Source organism: Ascaphus truei, chromosome 2, assembly GCF_040206685.1.
Source record: "Ascaphus truei isolate aAscTru1 chromosome 2, aAscTru1.hap1, whole genome shotgun sequence".
Taxonomy (NCBI): Eukaryota; Metazoa; Chordata; class Amphibia; order Anura; family Ascaphidae; genus Ascaphus; species Ascaphus truei.
The window spans coordinates 236,428,946-236,445,270 of record NC_134484.1 but is presented as its reverse complement, the minus strand read 5'-3'; the positions used below and the strand labels follow the sequence as shown (position 1 = coordinate 236,445,270).

Here is a 16,325-nt window from a genome sequence, read left to right as displayed (position 1 = left end):
GTTCTAGGGCACCTTGAAATAAAATTCATTTTGCCCCTAGATGTTAGGAACCTCTTCACTTCACTTGACCCCAACAGGGTCCGAGCAGTAATGGCGGCGAGAAAGGGTCACGCCGGCGAGGAGGGTCCTACCATTGAGCGCAAATGGCAGAGAAAGCTTTGAAGCGGCTAAGTCACAATGAGCAGGAACTCCGGTTCTGTTCGACCTAGAGGGCTCATACTTGGTCACCATGTAGTCCTAGTTGCGGCAGGATTGCATGGCAAATTGCGACCCTCTCGTGGCAACAGAACGGAGTCAGGGTGATGTTAAAGTTCAGGTTTCTGCCATTGACTTGCATGGCAGAAAAAAGCCACTTTGGTAATGTGCTTTTAAACTGTCTTTTGGTACCTCCGGTTCCGGGGGTCTTGGAAGGCTGATATTTTGCCACTATGGCAAGGGTCCTCCCGCATGAGGACAGGTAAATTTCAACCCGCTCAGACCCACAGAACGGGTTATTTTACATTATATTCGCGCAATTGACGTGGGAACTACTTAGGGCCGCGGTCAAGTTCACGGGCAATTGGCGTGGAAACTTCTGTTCTAGGGCACCTTGGAATACAATTCTTTTTGCCCATAGATGTTAGGCACTGTATACCACTGTACAGTATACTGTGGAAGACAAATAATGACACGATACTGAACATTTAGAATAAATGCATAGTTTTATTTATTCGGGTTTATTACACAGTATACTGTACGGCCGGAAAACCTCAGCATACAGTACAATATTATCCATCGAAATCCCCCCATTAGCCGTTTTCTTTTCTGAGAAAAAACAAAAAGAAAAGTTTTAATGTACAGTACAGTAATGGTCAGCCCCCTAAAGAAGTACCCAGCCAGCCCCACCAAAATAATACGGCAACAAGACAGTACTCACCATTGAATTTCCCATTCAGCTTGCGCCAGCTCTGGTCCACTGCCAGTCCAGCTTTCTTCATCATTAAAGTTGATAGTTGGCAGCGGGACTAGTCCACCTGTAGTCAGCAGGTGAGGCTGGAAATCAGCTTAGGTACATGCAAGCGTCATCAAAACTGCACGCCAAATCCAGCTCAGCCTCAGGCTCAGGGTAGTCACTGACAGTGGGACCGTCATTGGAAGCCGGTGCTGGTGCTGGTGCTGGTGCATTGCTTGGCAGCGACTGTCACTTCTTAGTTGGTTTTAACACGACCCTTTGCCTTTTGCCGCCTCCATGATCATAGATACGGGAAAAACCCGGTGATACACACCAATACCCTCCAACAAATTGGGGCTCAATACGGTGAAAACGGGTCACTACATAACCTTTTCCTTACTGCACGCTTCCACGTATGAGGAGTTGGCGAAAATTTGTAAAAGTCATATTTTTCGATAAAATACTGATAAATTTGGGCAACTGTTGCCATCTTATCCTCTGTTGCATTAATCGCGGCCCATATCAAATACGGGTAACTTCTGTCAGGTTTTTGGAAAGCAGGCTGCACTTGAACACTCATGGCGGGTGGGTCTCTGGAGAATAGTGTAGCACAAACTGAAACTGGTCTTTGTCTTTCTTTAATATGAAAAGCCTAAATTGATACATTTTGGCAATACTTCCTTCAGTCTCAAGGCCAAGGCCAAGTTACAATGGCACACTGTGGTACAGTATCTTTTTTAAACGAAACACCTGCAAGCTGACACATTACTGATTCGGCGCATTACAAGTCATGAATTTATGCCATCTGGCGGACACGCGAAGCATTGCAGCCTAGTAAATCCTGAACCATTATTAATTAACTCATCAACCGCGCATCAGCCGGGCATGCGCCTGGCTGGGAAGGCAAAAGGAGCCCGGCATGCTCCGGGTGAACAGTGTGGCATTCCAGGAACAAGCCGATGATTAGTAAGAATAAAGTCTGCCGCAGCAGTATATGCAGATAGAATTATGATGAGCGCCAGGAACTTTTATAGTACGTACAAGAACTTTATTCACATCTGTTTTTAATGCTCTACAAACAAAACATATTCACTACAGACATTACCTGGTGACAAATAATATGGTTACTCTGTGCTTCTTCCCCTGGTATCTCTCACTCCTACTCTGGGGAGGTACTTGTGTCCCTTAGTTTTGGTTAGATTGGCAATCTCCTGTAGAGCATTAATAATGCCCCATCTCACGGGTGCCACTGTGCTAGGAGTACACTATGCTTCTCAGCAATCGGAATCCAGTCACTCTGTGTACTACCTACCTCATCCATTCCTATTGGATCAGGAGTTTACTAAGGACCTGCTGGTGGGGGCGATCCGATTATGCTTTGAATCTACTACTCTGAGAACTCCCTGCTGAGCACATGCTTACTCCTCTTCCCAAATGAGAACAATCTTGCACCATTCTAGGCGCAACTGAATGGCGCATGAGCTCTAACTGAAAGCAATAAAGGTGACGAGACATCCTTTGTACACATAACTTGACACTTAAACATATTTACCTGACTCACAGTGAGGCCCTCTCCAACTACCAATCCTGAAGAACTTGGTTCAGGAACATTCAGGATAACTCTATACTGTATATCTTCCCAGCGCCTTATGATGACATCACTGGTCACGAGATATACTGGGGAGTGGCTGTCCTTTCTACATAGTCACCCTACATCACATGATGATACCACACAGTTAACCCATTAAGGCTGTTAACCCCTTATACTAACTAGTAGTCCCCAAAGGAGGGCTAAATAAGTAACAAATATCACTGGAAATTAACACAACCAATGTACATGTTTCTGTATCTCCAATCTTTACATTCAAATGTACAAGTTAAGAAATAATAAAAAATAGTAAAACCAAATCTCAGCATAGCATTTTTTTTCATACTTCAAACTTTAACTGGAGGCTGTCATTAGAACAGAAGGAGAATGAGACATGGTTAGTTAATGAGGCGAATAAATCATAGCTTCTGCCAGGCAGTGTAAACAAAGCAGTCTGAAAAATGAAATCTTTTTGAGCAACGCCTAAATTCTATTTTAGTTAAAGGAAATTCAGCAACCCCTGAACAATGGAGTCCAGCCTGCATGAAGAGGTACCGTCCCAATGTGTTATTCTTTACCAAAATCATGGCTTAGGTTTTATTCTTCTGAAGCGGTCAGTGACCTTGGACAGAGCAGGATGACTTCAATGCTCACTGGTTGCCAGTTGGCACATATTTGTCTATTCTTTCAATGTTCTGATTTCCTGATGCATTTTCAAGGTGATTGAAATCATAAGTAATCAAAGGCCCATGCTACTTTATTAGAAAACATTCACAATTATTAAAAAACAATAATATATGTAATGGTGTATCCCCCACCCGTTGGGAGATTTGCCCATTACGGGTCGTGTGGTGCATAATACCTGCTGGTAACAGGAGGGCTGAGTCGTGTGCTGGTGGTAGTGGGGACACAGGACTATGCTTCTGGGGTTCATACCCTACATATCTCTTTAGCAGTGCAGCGCCTCCATCTGCCGCAGGCTCCAAGATGAATGGAGGCGATCTCCTACGGTAGACATAATTCCCCTCCTCCCAGTAATATCACACCCAGGGAGGAGGTATATGCAAACAGGAACGGTTTATTACACTTCTGTACAGTGCAGGAACAACGGCAGGCTTCTGCCCGATTCAGTCTCACAGCTATTCACTGAAGGATGGTCCCTGGACGGTCACTACATGCCAAGGGCCCTAGCCATCCAAGCTCTTCCCTGCCTCCTTAGCAGAGGCAGAGGTATGGTCCACACTCGCTCTCCCCTGGAGGGAAGAGGACTGGAGAAGGCCCACTAATAAGCCCCTCTAAGGTGTGACCTGCCTTCCTCAAGTGGGGAAATGTACACTCACAAATTTGGACGGTACCTGCCCTTAAGTACTGCCAGGAGGAGGGCACCAGGACTGTCTCATTAGTGGTCATGCCACCGTCTCCCGCTGTCAATCAATTGCAGCTCCTCGGAGGGGGAAAACCCTATATCAACTACTGGCAAACTGATTGTACCAGGGTTTACTGCCAGCCCCAGGGCAGAATAGTAGCCATCAGGTGACCTGGCTGTACTCTGCCTCTGGTGGAATCCCAACGACCCCACTTGGGTCCTAAATTTTCGGGTACCATCCTCGAAAGTAACCTGAACATAACAGGAACATTTCTCATAATGGCTTATCACATCTACACGTATACATGATAACACATTAAAAAGAATATCATTATACAGCTTATATTTGAATACAACAATCAAATGGCTGTGTTGCAGAACTAGGGTTCCTCCCAACTGGAGAACCTTGTTGTCAATAATAATGCTCTGGGTCAGGCTTTCTTATTAACGTCAGTTACTTTTATGGAAAACACCCTTTTAGGGTTCCGTTCAGAAACGTACTCCACCCTATCCATGTACACTGACCTTCCAAACACTCACCAAGTAAGCTATCCAGGACTGTCTCAAGATTGGTCATGCCCACGCCTGATGTCAGTCTCCCGCTGTCAGTCAAGTGCAGCTCCTCGGAGGGGGAAACCCCTGTATCAACTACTGGCAACCTGATTGTACCTGCGTTTATTGCCAGCCCAAGGGCAGAATAGTAGCCATCAGGTGACCTGGCTACATAAATATATATTACAAACGTAAGCCTTAATTTTAATAAGGGACTACCCTGAGATTGCACCTTTTAAATGTTCTAGATATTACTCCAAGCTGCAAGTCTGGATTTTCTTCACGCATAGATAAAAGCTCATGCTAAAAGTTTTTATTTGCTTGGGGCATTGTAATTTCTGGTTGCAACACAAGAGAACTTTACTAATGTTGCTTTAGTTATACCGTATTCTAATACATGCATCTGCCTCTCAGTGGTTACTAACCACTGCCAGTCTATAGTAATTAACCGTAATCTAGATACTGGTTGTAGTTCGGCGCTCCCCATTGTTAACCTTTTAAGGATCTGGCCAAATTAAGAACAAATTGCAGGAATTGGTTTAATCAGTTATATTGAAAGGATTAGAGAGGGGCAAATGTATCCATGTATTTGGTAGTACTCTATTCGCCTGCAAAGATTTCCATGCAAATGTTTGCAATTCCACTGGTGGCGTCTATGATAGAGAGACTGATTTTACTAGAGTCCCAAATGATCTAGAGATAGATATAGATGGATAGATATAGATGGATATAGAAAGATATGAAAGATATAGATGTCTATAGAGATAGATATATAGATCTACTGTATGTATCTCCCCTGAAACACCCCTTTATACAACACATGCACAATGGGCACCCTGATATACCTGAGAAACATGATAATCATATATGCAAAGGCCTCCTATTGCATACATTCAATATTAATGTTTAAAGGTTTGTTTTAAAGTTGGGTCGAATGTCGAATCAGTTTTTTTTTTGTTTTTTTATCAATCCCCAAATACTTGAACTTGCAAATAAACACTATTCATGATTAGAGCTTTAAAAATAATTGAAACGTACAGGGATTTTAAAGCAGCTGTCCCCCTCTGTGATAGCAAGGGCAACATGGCTAAGTACCAGGCACCGACTGAGTCAGGGGACTAGCCTTTGTATGGGGCCAGATGCAGTGCTAAGGGACAATGGGAGGCAGGTCTCCCACCTGTTGGGAGAGTACATAAGCCAAGGCTGTAGTACTAACAAATCTACGTAAGTACCAGCACTCACTGTCTAATAGCTAAATGATGAAAACAGTTGTAATGCATAATAAACATTTAATAATAAAATGAACCAGAAATAAATCAAATGTGTTTGCAGAAACCAGTATCACAAATGGGCATGTCACAAAGTGAGGGGTGGGGGGGGGGGGGAAAGGAAAAGGGGAAAAAACATGAAACACAAGGAATACACACAAAAAACGGAGAACGGAAAGTATGCTAGGGGGGCGACGTTTCGAGGGACTACCTCTTCATCTGGCCCATTCCCCCTGGTCCAAAAGGACCGAGAGGTACTTCCCTAAGCCTGCCTTCCCCTATACCTGGTCAATTCAGACACCCCTGAAAATAGATAGTAAACATATAGTGTATGCTAAATACAGCTAAACAGCTAATAGCAGGGCAGCAAGAATCCACTAATGGTACAGTTAAAGCTGAACACAGCTTGCAAGAAAGCAGCTTGCAAATGAGCACCAGGAGTCCACACAGTCAGTGAAAGGTTAATGAGAAAACTAAATGAGAAAAATAAATGAAGTGGTCAAACCCACGAGCAGCTGAAGGAGCAGAGCCACTGAGGGTTTGACCACTTCATTTAGTTTTCTCATTTAGTTTTCTCATTAACCTTTCACTGACTGTGTGGACTCCTGGTGCTCATTTGCAAGCTGCTTTCTTGCAAGCTGTGTTCAGCTTTAACTGTACCATTAGTGGATTCTTGCTGCCCTGCTATTAGCTGTTTAGCTGTATTTAGCATACACTATATGTTTACTATCTATTTTCAGGGGTGTCTGATTTGACAAGGTATAGAGGAAGGGAGGCTTAGGGAAGTACCTCTCGGTCCTTTTGGACCAGGGGGAATGGGCCAGATGAAGAGGTAGTCCCTCAAAACGTCGCCCCCCTAGCATACTTTCCGTTCTCCGTTTTTTGTGTGTATTCCTTCTGTTTCATGTTTTTTCCCCTTTTCCATTCCCCCCCCCCCACCCCTCACTTTGTGACATGCCCATTTGTGATACTGGTTTCTGCAAACACATTTGATTTATTTCTGGTTCATTTTATTATTAAATGTTTATTCTGCATTACAACTGTTTTCATCATTTAGCTATTAGACAGTGAGTGCTGGTACTTACGTAGATTTGTTAGTACTATACAGGGGAATAAGGGTCCCCTTTTGTTCCGTGCACCCTGCAATTGCATATATTTAACACTATCAGAGTGCTGTCTATCGTCCCCTTTTACCCTAAGGCTGTAGTACTGTTCTCTCCAAAGCAGTGAGGCGTCTAACCCTTTGGGGGAGGCATGGTATTGAATTTCGGGGCCCGGGTTTGGATCCTAACCCCTTTGACCCGATTCCCATTGGTAACTTTGAATTTTCCAGGCCCTGCCCCTCAGGGCTGTACATTGGCACTGGTTCCACCCCCTCTCCTGGTTGGACTGGTTCAGGCTCCCACATGCTCCTGATTGGCTCACAAAACGGATTCTGTTAATTGGTTGGCACCCAATTCTCAATGTTTCCAAATGGAGTCTGGAAACGTATTGAAGCTGATGCCCATTTAGAGCTCCACAGTTGTTCTTGGTTGGTCTCCATGTCTTTTGACCAACTGTAGTGAGAACTGTGCCAACCTGGGGGCTGTAATCCCTAGTTAATAGGATCGTGAAACTAGCTATTGAGGAGGCATCCAGGGTAACCTAGCTTCAGCAGCTAGCTAGGAATTCCCTGCAATCCCCGTTTTAAGATATTTACTGTATTTTGCACTGTTGGCTCTGGACTAATATAGTTTTGTTTATTAATTCCAGTGTTCTGCCTAGTCTTTGCAATCCCAAGTAGTCTGGTCAACCCCAACCATGACACCCTGCCAATAATTTTTGATCCGAGTAAAATAAAATATGATCCGAGTCCCCTGTAGCTGAACCGCTACATACAGGTAGATATAGGACCTATAATCGTTGTTGAATAGAACTATTGTTGAAACATTGTTTACTGCACAAACAATTACTTTTTACTCTGGCATTATGACTTGTGCTCAGAATGTACAATTACATTATAGCATTGTTTACTATAAAACTTTTTATTGTTTTTAATAATCACACGTAATAAATTGAAAACATCTATAGTAACCTAGATCTTGTTTATGTGCAAGGTGTTCTTATGATGTGAATACTGGAAATGAGGCACTATACAGATACGGTAGCTACATTATAAGTATTTATCTTGGCCCACTTGTGATGCAAGTTTACTCAGTCGCGGTGATAAATGTCTTCGTATATTTTATTGCATTCATTTTTATTCAGTGTAGCATGTTTTGCTTCATCATGCCATCATGGTAAAATAGTAGTATTGCACCTCTTAGCAGTACTGACACAGATGAGTTGAACAACGTTTCACTAAGACTTAATGTCATCAAAACAAAAGAGCTATGTGACACCAGAGCCGACTGACCAAAAAGGACAAATACATAGGTCTAAGATGCAGACTAGTTATGGGACTAAATTAATTATTATTAAATTGTAATGACTAGATACATTGGAATGATACAGTATTGAAGCCTACAAATGCGGTTGTTTACTCAAATAAAAATAGCATCATTCTTTCTGAACAACAGTATAACAACGTTCACCCATTGCTCTACAATAAGGACAGCAGAGCAGATAAAAAAGGACAAAAGTGTGCGGGACAGAGCAAATAAAGAAAAAAACACTATGGGGTACATGTATCAAAGCAAAAGTAGATGCAATTCTGTGGCACAAATTTGTTTATATACATACATACATACATACATATATACATACATACATACATACATACATACATACATACATACTTACATATATACATGCATACCTATATACTTAAATACCTCTGAAATAAATAGGATTTTTCTTTGCATCTGGAGCAATGTTTTGCCAGGACACACATCCCTATATGCCATTTAAACATGTTGTTCAATCCTTTTCCAACCACATTATTATTATCATGTAATTGTAATATGCCATCATATCCTTCAGCGCCCTAAAAAGGGGATACAAAGAGAACAACCATAAAATGACAACATTGACGTTCACTGGTACAGTAAATATTGGGAGCTGTACTGGGATTTCTTTTCCTATTGTCTGATTTTGCTGCACTTATTGTATTATTATAATTCCCTGTACTGTATTCTTTGTGAAGCGCTGAGTACACTCTTGGCGCTATATAAATAAAGATATACAATACAATACTCTGAGGTAATATAGATAATATGGTAAAGGCATGAGGGAGATGATTGAAAATATATCAGGATGTCGGGAGGGGATTGGTAACCGTGGTCACAGCACTCCACACAACCAACGCTTGAAAAAGTAAAAAACTTTATTTAAATGCTACAGTGAGCATACAAGCACCACTCTGACGCGTTTCGTCTGTAGAAAGACTTTTTGAAAAAGAAAAAGTCTTTCTACAGACGAAACGCGTCAGAGTGGTGGTTGTATGCTCACTGTAGCATTTAAATAAAGTTTTTTACTTTTTCAAGCGTTGGTTGTGTGGAGTGCTGTGACCACGGTTACCAATCCCCTCCCTACTTACGTCACTTCCGGATAGGAGCACGCCGACACCACGAGGAAGCAAGATGGCCACCGGAGCATTCTGAGCAGCTTGCAGACCGGGTATCGTGAGTAACGAACTATACACTTAAAGCCATATTTCTATCAGGCAGCTTTGAGGCTAAACGGCACCGGTTTTTGATTTACCTCGGGGTCTTTTCTTTGAAGAGGCTCCGCTGTATCTCTAAGGATTGACCAGCCCACTGCCTGTATCATCATTGCTTTTCCTCCATCAATACTATAGAAGTTATTATTTTAGTGGTGTCAGCTCCAAAATATATTGGAAGATTGCAGATTCTGTACCTTTCTGTGGTTTGGAGACTCGGTACTCCAAGGGTTAATACCCATATGTTCCTATATCAGGATGTCGTCGCATAAGCTTCATTGTGTTTTCTGGCACCTTTTAACGTGTGAAGGTTGGCTGGAGTCTCCTTACGGGAAGAGAGTTCCATAGGCATGGTATAGCCCAGGAAAAGTCTCATCAATATTACACAGTGTAAAGCTTTGCAAAAAGTAACAGATTCCTGGTTTGGGCAACGCAAATGAGCATGCAATGTGGTTACTTTTAGATTCCCGATTTGCTAAAGGATTCAGGTTGCAGCTTGGCTCTAAAAGGCAGTGCAAAGCCAACGTGTGTTAATGCACAAAATAACACGGGACCTTGATAAAGCGCCTGTTGCGTGAAACATGTTGTCCTGCTGTACCTCCGTTTTCCAATGATTAATTACATTGATACCTTTTTCGGAGTTACCTTCTCTGCTCTATTTTTTCAGATGGGGCGACGCAAACTTCTATTAAATAACATGTGTTCACCCCTTAATCATCATTTTCAATTGCATCACCGTGAAGTAATGCACCAAGGTGCAATAACATGTGCTACATCTGGGTATGCATGTCCCTCAACATCACTGTCTCTGTTCCACATCTGCTATCACAGTTGCAGCAATAAAGTTCAGCAAAAGTATGTAACGTAAAGGAGGGAATAAAGTCATCTATAAATTCTAATAAGATGGGAACTTCATGGGCGCAGATATTTAAATTCCCAATGTCCGCAGAACCTTTCTTTCACTACTCCGTTTTAACACATGCTCCCCTTTTTATCATTATATTTAGTCCCTTTTCTCCTCCCTCCAGTTAAAGGGAAATATGAATGCTGGATATTTCCCTGATTGTGTTAAATTGTATTTTACATTTCATTGTATTAAATGCGTAGTCTTGAAGACTGGGAATTTTAATTGAAACCATATCATCGCCGAGCGACTTTGTAAATGCTTCATATTTTATCCTATATCACAGTGCTTATATGTTCCAATGTTTTCTTTGTCTATAATGTTGGTGAAGGTCTAATATACAGTACTACCCACCAAAAGTATCTTATTGTCATGGAATATTAAATGACATATAATATTACTTTACTTACTTTCCGCCTCTTCACCCACGGGTGGGTATAGGCGACTTCCGCGGAAAACTTCAAGATATAATATTAGAATTAATCAGCATTCATATATCTGTGTCAATGACCCACTATGATTATTGCTATTTGAATCACTCTGAGCAGTTAACATAATCTGTATAGTGCTTTGCAGGGTTTGTTACATGCTCTTGAATTCGTTTCTTTTTTTCTCTTCATTATCAGATAACAACGCTTATTAACCATAAAGAGAAACCAAAGAAATCCGAGAAGACACTGCAGGCGATTCAACGGGTGGGCCAGGCTGTTAACCAAGCCGTGGGAAGGTTTGTGACTGTCGGAGAAACCATAGCCAATGAAAACCGGGAGCTGAAAGAAGAAATGAGCTGTGCCTGCAGTGAGGCCAAACGAGCTGGTAAGTAGGGGCTGAGCTTGTTTGATTGTTTAATCCAGTGGTTTTGAAACGTCTCTTCTGGGACCTAATGCAGACCAGGTTTCTGAGCAAAGCATGCAACATTCTACCCGGATACAAACCAGGGGAAATCACTTGTGTGTAAGTGCATTGGTTATTCCTAAAACACGGTGTGGCTGTTAGTCCCCAAGGTGATGTTTGAGATACACTGGTTTGTTTATTCATCATCCTTAGTAAGGAGATATACTAAATAGCATTAGAGTGACATACATCTGGCATGTGCTACCATTTTGATATACTACCTTTTCTTGCCTCTGTGACCTCCCATTTTTTTTTCTCTCTGAAATAAGTCAGTCCGACAGGATTGCTACTGTACTTTAACCTAATGCATAGGGTGACCAGATTTTCAAAATGAAAAACCGGGACACATTTATAAATAATTTTTTTAAACAAATTACATCACATGACGCACCCCGTTGCCATGACAACGAGACACTGACGTCAGGCGGTGACATGTTGCCATGACAATGTGGCATCACGTGATGCCTCGCGCCATAATGCGTCCCGTTGTCATGTCAACTTGATGCCGTGTGACGTCACGGAGCGTCTCGTTATGGCAATGTGCATTACGTGACGTCGCGCATCCATGTTGACGAAATTTGGAGGGGTGGATACAGCCAAAGGCAAGATAAATATATAATAAATAGATCTAAAAAATGTTCTTATCTCCGGGTTAGCCTTCAATAGAAGGTGGCAACCCTGGCTGCAGTGTGGGTTTCTGTATACAGAGGTGGGCCCTGCAGTGTGTGAGTGTGTGATTGTGTGTATAGAGGTAGGGGCTGCAGTGTGCGCATGTGTATAGAGGTGGGGGCTGCAGTGTGCGTTTGTGTGTATAGAGGTGGGGGCTGCAGTGTGCGTTTGCGTGTATAGAGGTGGGGGCTGCAGTGTGCATTTGGGTGTATAGAGGTGGGGGCTTTGCTTGGGCCCTTCAACTCTTACAGCCAGGGCATAATTGGCCATGAATGCCCAGTTTGGAGGGGATGATTACTACAGTACTTCAAAAATGTATTTATTTTCGATTCTTAACATAACACAAACTCTCGTCTCCCCCCCTTCCCTCCCTTTCTCGCTCTCTCAGCTCCCTCACCGTGTATGTGTGTGTGTAATTAAAATTAAAATAATAAACAAATTAAAATTAAATAAATAATTGACATAAATTAAAATTAAATAAAAAAATTAGGCATTAATTAAAATTAAGACATTTTAAAAATGGGACATTCCTGACCTTGTATGTACATTACACTTTGCAAAATAGGGTCTCTTGCTGTCCTCGTGGCAGTCAGTGACATCACTGCCATGCAGGGCCGCAGACAGCTTTCAAGGGGCCAAGGACCAACGTTTCAACCGGGGGCCCCCCACCCACGTTTCGGCGGCCTTGCAAGAACCACCCCTTCTCACACACCACCTCACTCTCACCCCACCATACACTCCCCAGTCACCCTTTTCTTCCCCCACACCTCTTACACCCCCCCATGTATTTTTCTCCCCTCCCCACACTCAACCTCCCTCCCCACCTTCCATGGGTTACACCTGACCTTATAGCACTCTACCAGTTCAGGGATGCCTTGTGGAAAAGCTACAAAGTAACTGGCACTACCAAGGATCTCAATCACTACAGATGCCTGCGGAACGTGTGCACAAGGCAAACAAGACATGCAAAGCACAATAGTATTCTGACAATCTCCACCAAAATACATCAAACCCAGCTAACTTCTGGAAGGTTATCAACAATATATTCCAGGCTCCTAACCATCAACAACCAAGTAATATCACTAAGGGGGATATTACTCTGACAAACCCCACTGACATTGCAAATGCATTCAATGATTACTTTGTGGGGTGTGCCACTAACTTATTAGCGAAACGCAGCACAAACCCCAAACCTGAATCTCATCCTGGGAGTACCCCTATAGTCCCACCCCCTCCCAACACTGCCCACAATTTTCAATTTAGCCCAGTATCTGAAGAGGAGATTACACAAGCGCTCCCCAAACTAAAACTAAGCAGCCAATGTGGACCCGACTTACTACAATCTAGGTTCCTACGACTTGGTGCCCCAGCCATTGCCAAACCAATTGCGTCCATAGTCAACTCTATCCTGTCTGCAGGCCATATCCCTAAGACCTGGAAAACTGCCAGAGTTGTCCCAATCTTCAAAAGTGGGGACAAAAACACTGTCTCAAACTACAGGCCAATCTCACTTCTCCCAATTCTATCCAAAGTTATGGAAAAATGTGTCCACTCCCAATTAAGCGATTTCTACACCAAGACAAATTTCCCTAGCCAATTCCAGTCTGGGTTTCGTCCCAAACACTCCACCGTAACTACCCTGCTAAAAGTTTGCAATGAAATCCAGTGCGGAATGGAACGGGGACAACTCACTGGTGCAGTATTCCTAGATTTTGCAAAGGCTTTTGACACAGTTGATCATGATATCCTGCTTTACAAACTCCAGAGCTCTGGAATAGGGAAACATGCTTTAAACTGGTTTCAGTCCTACCTATCAGGAAGATCCCAACAGGCTCTAACTCCAACCCCCTGGATATCACCTGTGGTGTCCCTCAAGGCTCTGTTCTGGGGCCCCTACTCTTCTCAGTGTTCATTAATGATCTTCCCACAGCTTGTAAGGAAGCCTCAATACACATGTATGCAGATGACACAATCCTGTATGCACACAGCCATAGCCTCTCTGACCTTCAACACATACTTCAGTCTGACTTTTTGAGACTCGAAAACTGGATTTCCCAAAACAAACTGTTTTTAAACACTGACAAGACGGTAACAATGGTATTTGGGACCAAGACTAAATTTGTAAAGCTTCCAATGACTGAGCTCCTGATTAGAACCAATGCTAAAACCACCCTAACACCTGTCACTAGTTTTAAATACCTGGACTTATGGTTTGACTCCCACTTAACATTCGGGATGCACATTGATACCCTGACAACCAAGACCTATGCCAAACTAGGGGTACTTTACAGGAACAAATCCTCCCTAAGTCTCCTGGTCAGAAAGCGTATTGCACAGCAGATGCTAATGCCAATTATTGACTATGGAGACATAGTATATGGCTCGGCTCCTCAAACCCACCTTAGCAAACTTGACACCCTCTACAATTCAATTTCTCGTTTTGTTCTCCAATGCAACTACAACACACATCACTGCGAAATGCTCAAAGAACTAGATTGGTCATCACTAGAGTCTAGGCGCAAAGTTCACCTTTCCTGTCTCACCCTCAAATACTTTCTGGGCAAGCTACAGTACCCAGCTACCTGAACAAGCTCCTCACCCCTACCACATGCAGTACCTATCACCTGAGATCAGACTCCAAAAGACTATTCATGGTCCCAAGACTCAACAAAGTATCCGGACGTTCCTCCTTCTCCTTCCGTGCACCCCAAAACTGGAACAACCTACCAGAGACTCTCATATCCACCACCAGCTTAAGTTCTTTCAAATCTAAGGCTGTCTCACACTTTAATCTGGTCTGTAACTGTTTCATACGCTCATAATATATATTTTCTTTAACTGTGCATGCAATGTCTTGTATATAATGTATACCTTGTTCATTTATGTAACTGTATTTGTAACCATGTATTATTTTGTTTTACTCTGTGCCCAGGACATACTTGAAAACGAGAGGTAACTCTCAATGTATTACTTCCTGGTAAAATATTTTATAAATAAAATAAATAAATAAATAATATACGTGCACACAGTGACTGACTGACACACACACACACACACACACACACACACACCTCCTCATAGCTCCCCTCCTCATATCTGCCCCTCATATCTCCTCATACCTTCCCCTCCTCATACCTCCCACTCCTCATATCTCCCACTCCCCATATCTCCTCCCCCTCATATCTCCCCCTGCCCATATCTCCTCCTCATATCTCCCCCACCTCATATCTCCACCCTCCACATATCTCCCCCTCCTCATATCTCCCCCTCCCCATATTTCCCCCTTCTCATATCTCCCCCTCCGCATATCTCCTCATATCTTCCCCTCCTCATATCTCCTCATACCTTCCCCTCCTCATACCTTCTCCTCCTCATACCTCCCACTCCTCATATCTCCCCCTCCTCATTCCTCCTACTCCTCATATCTCCCCCTCCTCATACCTCCCACTCCTCATACCTCCCACTCCTCATACCTCCCACCCATCTCCTCACATCTCCCCCTCCTCATACCTTCCACTCCCCACATCTCCCCCTCCTCATACCTTCCACTCCCCACATCTCCCCCTCCTCATACATTCCACTCCCCACATCTATCCCTCCTCATCTCCCCCTCCTCATACCTTCTACTTCCCACATCTCCCCCTCCTCATACCTTCCACTCCCCACATCTCCCCCTCCTCATACCTTCCACTCCCCACATCTCCCCCTCCTCATACTTTCCACTCCCCACATCTCCCCCTCCTCATACCTTCCACTCCCCACATCTCCCCCTCCTCATACCTTCCACTCCCCACATCTCCCCCTCCTCATACCTTCCACTCCCCACATCTCCCCCTCCTCATACCTTCCACTCCCCACATCTCCCCCTCCTCATACCTTCCACTCCCCACATCTCCCCCTCCTCATACCTTCCACTCCCCACATCTCCCCCTCCTCATACCTTCCACTCCCCACATCTCCCCCTCCTCATACCTTCCACTCCTCACATCTCCCCCTCCTCATCTCCCCCTCCTCATACCTTCCACTCTCCACATCTCCCCCTCCTCATACCTTTCACTCCCCACATCTCCCCCTCCTCATCTCCCCCTCCTCATACCTTCCACTCCCCACATCTCCCCCTCCTCATACCTTCCACTCCCCACATCTCCCACTCATCTCCTAATATCTCCCCCTCATATCTCCCCCCATCACTCCTCATACTGTATTTCCCCCTCCTCATACCTCTCCCTCCTCTCCTCCTATGACACACAGACAGACAGGACACACACACACAGAACAGACAGGACACACACAGAACAGAAAGGACACACACACACACAGACAGACACACAGACAGAGTGGGCACCCTCAGAGGGAGGGGGAGGAGAGAGGTATAGGGGGCACCATCAGAGTGAGGGAGAGAGGTATGAGGGGGGCTCCCTCAGAGTGAGGGGGGAGGAGAGAGGTATAAGGAGGAGGGGGAACCTAATGAAGGATAGATACGAGGGGAACCCCTCACGATGGGGGAGGAGTC

At 43.8% G+C, this 16,325-nt stretch overlaps 1 protein-coding gene across 1 annotated transcript in view; it reads left to right on the top strand.

Annotated features, from left to right (window-relative positions):
- Nucleotides 1–16,325, top strand: part of CTNNAL1 (catenin alpha like 1) — a 337,662-nt gene that overhangs the window by 162,864 nt on the left and 158,473 nt on the right. Inside the window, exon 2 of the mRNA XM_075585981.1 lies at nt 10,876–11,065. Within this exon, the coding sequence (XP_075442096.1) occupies nt 10,876–11,065 (190 nt within the window). The remainder of the gene's footprint in view (nt 1–10,875; nt 11,066–16,325) is intronic.